This window comes from Nanorana parkeri, unplaced genomic scaffold (assembly GCF_000935625.1).
Source record: "Nanorana parkeri isolate BGI_ZX_2015 unplaced genomic scaffold, ASM93562v1 scaffold880, whole genome shotgun sequence".
NCBI lineage: Eukaryota > Metazoa > Chordata > Amphibia > Anura > Dicroglossidae > Nanorana > Nanorana parkeri.
The window spans coordinates 590,018-601,959 of NW_017307148.1; the positions used below are offsets into that span (position 1 = coordinate 590,018).

At 42.9% G+C, this 11,942-nt stretch overlaps 1 protein-coding gene across 1 annotated transcript in view; it reads left to right on the forward strand.

The window, feature by feature from the left end:
* Nucleotides 1-510: 510 nt before the first annotated feature.
* The window catches only part of LOC108794647 (phospholipid-transporting ATPase IK-like), a 57,529-nt gene continuing 46,097 nt past the window's right edge, over nucleotides 511-11,942 (forward strand). The window contains exons 1-5 of the mRNA XM_018565719.1: nucleotides 511-532; nucleotides 3,620-3,711; nucleotides 5,252-5,365; nucleotides 7,580-7,678; nucleotides 10,980-11,041. Of these exons, the coding sequence (XP_018421221.1) occupies nucleotides 511-532; nucleotides 3,620-3,711; nucleotides 5,252-5,365; nucleotides 7,580-7,678; nucleotides 10,980-11,041 (389 nt within the window). The remainder of the gene's footprint in view (nucleotides 533-3,619; nucleotides 3,712-5,251; nucleotides 5,366-7,579; nucleotides 7,679-10,979; nucleotides 11,042-11,942) is intronic.

Below are 11,942 nucleotides of genomic sequence, written 5' to 3' on the forward strand. Positions count from 1 at the left end.
TATCCGTTTACATCAGATTACCTCAGGTCTGGCAAAACCAAATCCTGCTCCGTTTGTTTTTCCGGACCTGACCGCAGCCGGGTGTAACTGTATGTAAACAGACGTTCATCGGTTTAGATTTGGCTGCCCTTAGACTAACCTTGGGCTTTCCGATCAGGTCCACCTGAAAAACTGACAGGCTAACCTGATCAGAAAGCCCGTGTGAAAGGGCTCTTACAAAGACATGGTCACTGTGTCCTGAAATGAAAAGGTGGCAGTGTCACTGTAAGGCGAATCCTTTCTCCATCTTTGTTTCATTGAAGAATAGGAGTAGGCAACCTGTCTAATGGTGGTGCAGATTTTTGGTTAAAGAAGACACTCTAAGAAATTCTTTATAGACAGGCATCTAACAAAATATGTCCAACATTGTAAAAACATGGTGAAATGGAGCGGAGAAATGACAAATGCAATTTACAATGGGTAAAACTGTAACATGAATGTTTAACTTATTTTAATTTTCTTTTTTTTAGGATGGCCAATGACGTTGCTTCAGGTATGTCCTATTTTATTGTTAGCAAGGACCCTTCGTCAGGGCATCAATGTAACACACAGTGTGCAATGAAGGGTCCCTGCGTGGCCCTGACATGTCGGTTATAATTATTGCAACATGTATGATGATTTGTCCGATTAAATGGACTTTATCGTTTGAATGTTTTCCACCGAGTGCTGGTGATTCCTGTTCATTTGCTGTTTGATGTGCACGGCGCCATGCGTGAGTATCACTGCAAGCACCATTATTGTGATTCGGGCCGGAGACGCTCTGAGGAGTGCATGGGGACATATTGGACTTTAATACTATTTTATTGTTAGAGATTTACATCCATTAGCTTTCTTTCCAACTGGAAGGTATGTTCAAAGCCTCCTAACTCCAGGCAGATATTGAAGGCACTTATGAATGCAGCACTGCATTCATTGTTATCATAATACATCATTAAATGTTTATTTTTCAATGAAAGCAGTGTTAGTACCCAACTGTTTCTTGGTATCAGCCTCCTGCAGTCCCTGTGCAATCTGTAAAGAAGAGCTCAGCGAGGAGGAGGGAGGAACAGCAAAAAAAGGCTGATCAGGTGTGTTGAAGTTAGGATAGTCACCTTTTCTTCATGCGAAACCTGAACAAATCTGAATTTCTTGTGGAGAATATACAGGAGACAGCCAGGACAGAGAGCCAGGAGAGAGAGCAAGGAGAGAATTAGTTAGGAGCCTTACACTGACCGCCAATGTAACTGAGGTATATACACTGACCAGCAATGTATTGGAGGCATATACACTGGCCAGCAGTGTAACGGAGGTATATACACTGACCAGTAATGTAACGGAGGTATATACACTGACCAGCAATGTATCAGAGGTATATACACTGACCAGCAATGTATCGGAGGTATATACACTGGCCAGCAATGTAACGGAGGTATATACACTGGCCAGCAATGTAACGGAGGTATATACACTGACCAGTAATGTAACGGAGGTATATACACTGACCAGCAATGTAACGGAGGTATATACACTGACCAGCAATGTAACGGAGGTATATACACTGACCAGCAATGTAACAGAGGTATATACACTGACCAGCAATGTAACGGAGGTATGTACACTGATCAGCAATGTAACAAACCTATATACACTGATCAGCAATGTAACTGAAGTATATACACTGACCAGCAATGTAACGGAGGTATATAGACAGACCAGCAATGTAACGGAGGTATATACACTGACCAGCAATGTAACGGAGGTATATACACTGACCAGCAATGTAATGGAGGTATATACACTGACCAGCAATGTAACGGAGATATGTACACTGATCAGCAATGTAACAAACCTATATACACTGATCAGCAATGTAACTGAAGTATATACACTGACCAGCAATGTAACGGAGGTATATACACTGACCAGCAATGTAATGGAAGTATATACACTGACCAGCAATGTAACGGAGGTATATACACTGACCAGCAAGGAGGTGCAGAATGTATATATCAATTAACCATGATATTTACATATGAATGAGTCATGGCTTATGTGTATGTAAATAGTGCCACCAAATCATATGTAAATATCAGTCAAGCCTAATTTCAGTGGGGGGCCTTAATTTTGGTTGCCCCCATGATTGCCTGACATCTTGTGTCCGGGTTTTAGCTGCCATGAAACCCAGACACAGCATTCAGGTGGCAACTATAGCTGCAGTGCAAGAAATATGCTAATAAGAGGAGAGAACAGAGTGACCTAGATAAACTCACTAGTTTGCTGTTTCTCCTTTTTACTGTCCAATCACAAGGTGGGGATGATGAGGAAACCTGTCAGTGGAAGTGAAATTGCACCAGAGAAAAATCAGGTCTCCTCCCTTGCCAGACGAAAAGGTGCTGTATGGCAAAGTCTTAAATGGACGGAATACAGTAGATGTACATCAATGTAGGTTACAGCTTCCTTATAACTAGGGGTGTCCCTACATATTTTGCCACCTGAGGCCGGGTGGGAATACAATTGGTTGTTTGGGGATACATGTTACTAGGGGTTGGGTGGGGGTCAGGTGCTAGTAGTGATGCACCTTACAAGGTGTGTGAGAGCATGTACCGGGGTAGCGGTTTTGCTCGTTACCTCCATCTGGTGTCCTGCCCAGCTCACTGACATTACTGGTTGCCTGGAGCTGGGCGTGATGCTGGCCACAGCTCTTAGCAATCTGAGACACTCCGTTTGGAAAGGGGGTTGGCAGATATGCCCATGTGACCCAAAGACATGCCGCCTAAAGCAACTGCTTCAGGCTGCCTCATTATAGGGGTGGCCCTGCCTATATGCATTTAGCTGTGTACCTGGTATTAGGCTTTAATGGAAGCTGCACCAAAAATGCAGCAAGTCAGATCTTTTTTTTCAGTGCTGCAACATACCATAATGCAGAGGTGTGAATGCATCGTAAAAAAAACCCCCATCTTGATATAGGCTGAATGTGTAGATATCACAGTTATTATGGTGAAGCCAATGTTTAATGGAGAACTATGGGGTAAGTGTTTTTCCCCATAGTTCTCCTAAGGGTCATTGGAGGACAAACTAGCATCCTCCCGTGACCCAAAGCTCAGTATATCGCGAGCTACAGCTCGCCGTATACTGAGACCGCCGCAGCCGGGACGGTTCCCGGCATTACTGTTGAGATCCACCCAGCTTACGTGAGTGACAGCTGGCTCTGCCTATCTAGAGGCAGAGCCAGCTGTACCCGCCCCCTCCCCCGTCCGTTCCACCAGTCAGCGCTGGAGGCTCGGCCAGCGGGGAGTGGGGGGGGGAATCCCTGCAGGGAGCCATGAGTGACAGTAACGGCTCTCTGCAGGGACATGATCGAGAAGTGAGCGAGCGACGCTATATGTTTGCTCACTTCCCGATCTAAGTGTGAAAATCACTTGTCTCACAGTTCTCCTTTTCAGTAGACCTTTTCAAATTGATTTCATCATTTGATTTTTGCCCATGTGGGGTGTTTTGTGTTAATCTTAAAAGATGGGTGATCTGTTTGTGTCATAATTTGTGACTATTTGAACATTATCGAGTACAGCATGTCCTCAAATAAGTGTATTTTTATTTGTAGATTACAGCTGGGAAGTTAAAGCCAATGACATACAGTACCATGAAAAAATCAAGAAGCCAGGATTCCTCTGCTTCTGGAAGAAGAAATACTGTGTAAGTGGGAAGTGATCAGTTCACGAACGTAACTGACTCAAACGACTTTATGCTTTTTTTACCAATGGTATCCATATTTGCCAAATCCCAGTAGGGTAATGTTTTGTTCCAGGCTTCTTGAGAACAGGAAAGAAATTATTTTGCCCACAAGGCCACAGGATGCTGGTTTGCTGTCAACTGGGACAAACCTGCTAGAGGTTGTGAGAAATCAACTCTAAAGTGGAACTGCAGTATGATAATAACTGCTGACAGGTAGGCTTTTATTACAGAAGAACCTCTGTATGTCTCTTTTGCAATAAAAAGCTGCCTGCAACATGTTTCATGGGATTGGACATGCACAGCTCGGTGAACAAACATGGAATGCTTTAGGTGTTGGGTGCGGGGGCGCAGCCAGGGCTTAGTGTGGCAGGGAGGAGTGGGGCACACAGCCTGCAGCTTCTCCTCTGGATCCCTGCATCTTTACCCCGCTTATATGGGCAGAGGCAACGGAGATCCGAGGAGAAGTTGAGGGAGCAGAGCAGAGGAGGGAGTTGTCACTTTAGAATGGCCGAGCGGTGAGGAAAGAGAGAGAGAGAGAGAGAGAAAGACGCTCGGCCAGGATCTGACAGTCGGCGGCTCTCTCTCCCCTCACCGCTCGGCCATCCCCTTCCCGCCGCCTTCAGAGCTTCACTTCTCTTCGGATCCCTTCTGCCTCTGCCAATACAGGCGGGGAAGAGCAGCAAGGATCCGAGGAGAAGGACAGGCTGTGCCGTCCTCTGTGCGTGGCAGAGCAAACACTGGAGCGATCAGCTGACATTTACATCACTTCCTGTTCATTCATGAGTTTCTGAATGGGTAGTAGCATTCAGTACAGAGGCTTTCCATTCATTTAGAACACAGGCTGCAGAAAAAAAAAAAATCTATTTTAAAAGGGAAATGTCAGGGGCCTGTTTAGTCTAATGTCAGGGGTCTGTTTAGTCTAATATTTCCCCAAAGCCCCCCAACAGTAAAAAAATATTAAAATAATAAAAAGTAATACAAAATAAACACATCCTGGAGGGGGGGGGAGACGCATGACGTCACATGACGCTGCACGTGCGCAGCGTTGGGTGATGTCACACGCCTGTTGGGGGGAAGGGAGCACATTGCCTCGGGCACAAAAAGAGCTAGAGCTGGTGTGCATGTGTGGGATTTGCCTAATCCTAGGCAAGCCATTCAAGAGTCCTGAAGATTCTGAACCCAGAAGAAGACCAAACAAAGATGTCAGCAGCAACAAGGTAGATGGCAACAGTCGCTGGAGAGTTGGCAAGTGAGGGACTTTAATTCCACTTTAATAGTCTTTTTCTTTTCAGTTTGTTTCATTTATCTTTTCGGCATAATGTTTAAAACCTAAAAATAGGTTTGTGTGGACAAACAGGCTAAAAAAAGGCCAGAATGGTGCCGCGGTTTCCTTCCATCTCCAGGAATAAAAATAGTAAATACCTAAGGTTTATGCGGATAATTATTTTGATAAGCTCTGATATTCCATATATAATTTGTACCTGTTTTCTTTCTTTCAAAGGGCAACAGAATAAAAACTTCAAAGTACAACTTTTTTACATTCATACCGCTAAACTTGTATGAGCAGTTCCAAAAGGCCCAAGTGATCTATTTCACCTGTATATTAATTCTTCAGGTAAGGTCTTCTCTTCCTCCGGCTCTCCTTCGGTCTCTCCTTTTATGCTCTTCATGGGGCTCTTCTTTCTCCTAAATAGTAGACATGTGCACTGCCAAAAAATGTGTTTTAGTTTTGTTTCGTTTTGATTTTGTGTTATTTAGTTTTTCGGGATTCCGGTGTAAAAGTCAATGCGGATTCGGACGAAATTCGTTAGCAGTAGTTTGTTCGAACGTTCGTTTTTGTTTCTTATTCGTTTCGTTTGTTCGTATGCAGCAAAGTGACATTTGAGGGGGAAAAAAATGTTTGTCTCCTTCTCTAATGTCACTTTGCTCCAATGAACGAACGAAACGAATAAGAAACGAAAACGAAACGAATGTTCGAACGAACTACCACTAACGAATTTCGGAAACAGAAATTCGGATTCGTTTGCATTCGTTATATCTGTAATTCGGATACATCCAAATTTCCAAAAATTAGTCCGAATTTCGATTCGAAACGAATCGCACATGTCTACTAAATAGTGTTATATGGTTATAAATTATGTTTTGACTGATGGAAGGCCTACTGTCACAATTTCCGGAAATCCGTGCCGGATTTTCACTTTGCTCCCTGGTTCTGGGCTGTCAGCCTATAGTGTCTCAAAAGGCTACAGCCAATCGGATCTCCTCCCCCCCTATTTAGGACTTCCTCACTTGTTGCTCTTGGTGTGAGCAACAAGTCTTATGCCTTGTTCCGTACGCCTTGTGGCTCTAACTATCCCTGGGATCTTATTCCCTGCGCTTACTAGTGGATCCTTGTGCCTTTGGCTTCCCTGTACCAGCTGGTATGCCTGTTTAGCGTTATCCCCTGCTTTGCTCCTTGCGCCCCTACTATAGTATTTTAGTGGTTACCTTTTAGTATATTGCTGCAGACCTTAATTGCTTTCATCTGTGTGCTGTCAGTCTCTGTATACTGCCTTCATTGCCTCACTTCTACTGTGTTTTCCCTCTCCAGCCTTTTGTCCTATTTATTTGCTTTTGTTGTACTTCAACTCTGTTAGCTACCCTCTTCAGTATACTCTGCTGTTCTGCTGTGCATTTTGCACCTTTTGCTTGGGCCTCTCTCTCTCTCTCTCTCTCTCGCACAATTTACGCTACTAAGAATTACAGTAGGCACAGAGTAATATCCTATCTGCATTGTGTATACTGCATGGCCCCATCAAATACCAACTGCTTGAAAGGTCACTCTCCCTTGTAAAGTGGCAGGTTGTTGCACAGTTTTTAAAATCTGGACTACCCCTTGAGCTACTTCAGACACCTGAAGGATATGGCTGAGCCTACTGGACATCCACCAGGTCCTAGGCTCCTGCCTGCATTGCCTTGTGAATGATCCAGCGCCGCTTGTAGTAAACCGTATGCTACCAAGTGCATATGAGTGAGTGTATGTGTTGTGCTATTTAGAGGATTGGGGATCACTGCAGGCATGCAGAACGCCAAATCGGATATCAGTTTTCTCCTCTAGGCCAGCTATCTCCCCATTCCCAACAACTGCTTTAAAAACTGCCTTTCACCCACCGATACATATTTCGCACCATTTTGAGGTGCAGGCAACATAAGCGTGTTGAATATTTAACTCTTATGTTTATTTTACTAAAGTCCTAAAGTCATCATGAAAATGATGCATCAAGCAGAATTTCTGATTATCAGGCTGTGTGTTGCAAGGAGTAGTATACTGCTCCCCTCTGCGCTCAGAAGAACTCTTTCACACAGCGAGCTTTTCTACATTTTCTTAATTAATAGATATGCCACCAAGAACTCTAATCAATGGCATATCTACTTACCTAAAGCCAACTTATCACTGCACGTCTATGGGCTACATCAGTCCTTGTTATTCCATTGTGTTGTCCATAAACCCAACTCCATAGAAGCCATGGCTTCCATACTCTGCACTGATGATGGCCAACAAGCCCAAACAGCTGTATGTAGTTTGGAATACATGGTTCTATAATATTAGACTGTATCCGTGCTATAAACCAGCAGTTGCGGAAGTGCAGTTGTCCACAAAGGGGCACAAAACAATTATTTCCATGGCTCTGCTCATTATCCTAAAACAAGGATAAACTGACTTTGTAGAAAGCCTTATTGCTACTACCTTCATTGCTATCCCCTTTACATATTCTGCCTATCTCATTTCGCTGTGCATATTCCTCTTGATATTCTCTTTTATATTATAATATATAATTGTTTATTACAGAGCATTCCAGAGATTGCAACCTTGCCTGTATACTCCGCCGCAGCTCCACTACTCTGTATTCTGGCAGCCCGCGCTTTCAGGGACTTGTTCAATGACATTGTAAGTTACTAGTTGCTTGAATTGAAGGGAAACTATATTGGTTTGGGATCATTTTTTATTTTTTTTTAAAATTCAAACTGATTTGGTGCCCCTCTCCCAACACCCCCTGCCTTGCTTCCTGGGCTCCGCTGGCCCTCCTGCGGGCCTGTGACCGACATTGTACGTGTCGGCGGGTAGCAGGAAAAGAGACCAGTGAATGTTCACTGAACTCCTCCCTGCTAAAGCAAGCCAGAAGTGATGCTGACTGCACCACTTCTAGTTTTTCAGCTGTCATTTCATGGCTAGAGAAGCCAGGAAAGAAGCTGATCAAGCACGATATATGCTTGATCAGCTACTTTGAAGTGCAAAGGTGACACTAGAGGTCAAAGGGAGAAAAAAAAGTTTACAAGAAATAAAATTTAAATTATTTTTAAATTCAAAATAATTTTAAGTAACATGTCCCTACCCGAACACACACATACTAATGCAAACACATGTTGGGTGTGCCTACGTATGAGTGAGAGCAATAATTGTAGGGCCAATTCACAGCTCTAAATTGATGGCCTGTACAGGATTAACTGTCACCTATGGACAATTTGGGGTGCTGTATTTTTGCTGTTTTACGCGCGCATGCAAACTTTAAGCTTGACATGTTTGGTATCTCCTTTACTCGGTATAACCTTATCTTTTATATTATATTAGCAAAATTAGTGTTATATTGTGTTTTTGTGTATTTTTTTACTGAAATTTTGGGCTTGATAAAGAGTTGTGCTAATAATATGCAACATATTTTATTCTACAGGGTCTGTGCTTTCAGGAAATATATAATTCTGGGGGGGTTTAAGACATTTCCTGGCCTAAAATGTGGATTATACCATGTGTGCAAAAAACAAACAAACGCATAAAAACTCTTGCAGGGAAAGGGTTAAATAGAGTACCTGAGTATCTTTTTTTTTTTTTTGCTGTCATTTCATTGTGAACTTCACTTCCTCCACTTGTTCTTGTGACCATTTTCACCTAGATAGAAAGAGGTGGGAAATTCAATTTTTTTGTTTTTACTATAAAATGAAAAAATATTTTGAAGAAAAAAAAAAAGCAGGATCAAGGGGGAATGAACAGGTCACTTACAATGAAGGAGAAGGGTTAATATATAGGTCACATAAAGAGAAAGTATAAAGATCATATATATAGGAGAGGAGTTTTTTAAAAGGTCAAAGGTTTTTTAAAAAGGCTAATGAGAAATCAATGCTGCTGATCCATTCATTTCTTATTCATAATTTACTATGATCCCTCCCCTTCCTCTGTTGTAAGAGGAAGGGGATGGATCAACCATGTAAACATTAACATGTGATCACAGTTATTGGTCATCATAGTGATTATATGGGAAAGAAGCAGCTTGGATTAGCTTGGCACACTGTCCCTCTTTATTGAGCTGTCTAAATCCAGTTCAGTACACAGTGATTAGCAGGTAGAGGAACCGCCTGAGGGTCTTTCCTTCAATTGCGGCGAAATAACAGTACCTCAATTTGTCATTTAAAAAAGTTTGTTGATAGAAAAGCAGTTGGAACTGTTGGGGGCCAAACTGTGAGTGAAATGGAAAATAAACTCTAATATGTCTTTGCATAATCTGGCTTGTACTCAGCTTGCCCACAAAGGTTGCAGTTTACCCTGTTTTATATCTGCAGGTTGTCCTGTTTTTAAAGTGACTACACAGGCCAGGGGGAGTGAAAAGTACCCAGCATTGATGGTCAGGGGGAGTAATAAATAGCTGGTGTTGATGGTCAAGGGTAGTTAAAAATATTCAGCGTTGATGGTCAGAGGAGTAAAAAATACCCAGTATTGATGGTCAAGGTGAGTAAAAATACTTAGTGTTGATAGCAAGGAGGAGTAAAAGATACTCAGCACTGATGGTCAAGGGGAGTAAAAAAGACCCGGTGTTGACGGTCAAGGGGAGTAAAAAATACCCAGCGTTGATGGTCAAGGGGAGTAACAATACTCAATGTTGATAGCCAGGGGGAGTAAAAGATACTCAGTGTTGACGGTCAAGGGGAGTAAAAAAGACCCAGCTTGATAGTCAGGGAGAGTATAAAATACCCAGCGTTTATGGTCAAGGTGGGTAAAAATACCCAGTGTTGATGGTCAAGGTGAATAAAAATACCCAGCGTTGATGGTCAAGGTGGGTAAAAATACCCAGTGTTGATGGTCAAGGTGAATAAAAATACCCAGCGTTGATGGTCAAGGTGGGTAAAAATACCCAGTGTTGATGGTCAAGGTGAGTAAAAATACCCAGCGTTGATGGTCATGGTGAGTAAAAATACCCAGCGTTGATGGTCATGGTGAGTAAAAATACCCAGTGTTGATGGTCAAGGGGAGATAAAAAATACCCAGCATCGATGATCACTTGGGCTTGGAAAAAAATGCCCCACCAAATACTATTAAGTGGAAGGAAAAAATGCCTAGGATTATAGATCCATTGCAGGAAAAATGTCTTGCCTCTAGTCAGAGGAGAAAAAATGCCCTGGTATGACAGATCCATGGAAGAAAAAATGCCTGGTGCCATTGGTCAGTTAAGGGTCAAATGCCCCAGCGTTGTGGGAGGAAAAATTGCCCTGGCATCAGTAGTTGGAATAAATGCCCCACTGTTTTGGGAGGAAAATTACCTGATATTAATAGTTGGTAAAAAAAAGAAAAAAGCCCTGACTTACTCTTACCACAGCAGTCCCACAACTCATTCACTCCACGGGCCGTGGTCCAAATCCTGCCCGTGGGCTGTAGCTTGGGGTACTTGCTTTAAATTCGTTCATAACAACTAGTACAAGTGCCATATTGGTTTCCTCCTGTATTTCCCTGCAATGCAACTTTGACTGAGACAGGGAGGCCCAGCAGTATAAGCCAGTTAGTCTTCTCTGCATTATACAATGCTGTCAGCCTGCCATCAGAATTTGCTGACTAGATGAATGAGTAGAATGATAGACTGATCAGTACGTTGAAACACCTTCATTGTGCAATCTTAGGCAAGGTGGGTGGGGCAGTGACACGCTAGAATGCTTAACTGTGGTGCCACTGATTTGGCTGTGATGTCGAAAGGGGTACCTTGATCACAAAACTGCTTGAACATAATTCAAATATTTTGGCAGGTCAACTGGTTCTTATTTGTATTTAGCTGTTTGCTTGGCGGGGAGCTGATGGGGTATTGCATGCAAGTTTCCCTTTTTATAACCACTTCATAAAAAGGTCGTAGGCCATAAGTGTCTGGTGACCACATTTTATCTTTTATTCTATGGAAATGCGATTTTTTTTTTAAACCTTTCATATTTTCTAGGCCCGTCATAAGAATGATAACATGATTAACAATGCTTCCAGTGATATACTTAGAGACCAAAGGTAAGATCTGAGTGCTGCCTTACTACAATTCAAATGGGTTACCAGAATTGGAGTTATTCGTCCTGGAAGGTTGACAGATCTGGTTGAATATAAGCCCAAGTTCTCCTCCTGTAGCTGCTCTATTCCAGAACTTAAGTCTCTTCTCTTATTTCTATCTCTCCTTGGCCTATGTCAAAAAAATTACCAATAAGTACTAGGGATGCACCCGAAATTTTGGCCGCCGAGCGGTGAAGTGGAGGTGAGAGCTGTGTGTCTCTCCTCCTGTACCGCTCAGCCTCCCATGACAGTTCATGAGAGTAGCAGCGTGGGGGCGGTGACAGCTGTCAGCTGTCACAGGAGGCTGAGCTCTCCTCCCGCACCGCCCCGCTTAGCCTCCTGTCACAGATCGAGAGAGTGGTGGTGTAGGGGCAGAGACCGCTGTCAGCTGTCACAGGAGGCCGGGCAGCGGTGCGGGGCAGGAGTCAGCTGTCAGAGGAGACCAAGCTCCCCTCACCACTCACTCCTGTGACAGCCGATCCAGGATAGAGAGCGGGTACAAGCACCCAGTGATTAGTGATCACTGAGTGTTTGTAAATAATTGACATAGTTTGTTTACTGTGTCCCAAATTATGAATGAATGGGAAGTGATTTACATCACCTCCTGTTCATTCATGATTGTGGACATGGTAAACATACTATATCCACAAGTTATGAATGAACAGGAACACTCAGTATAGAGGATTCCTGTTCATTAATAACAGGGGCTGCAGAAAACAAGATTGAGGACTTTGTGTTCTCAATCTCTTTTCCTATTTTAAAAGGGAAATATCAGGGGTATGTTTAGACCCCTAATATTTCCCCGAAGCCCCCAACAGTAAAGTTTAAAAAAAAAAAAGTATTTAATAAAAATAAATAAAAATAT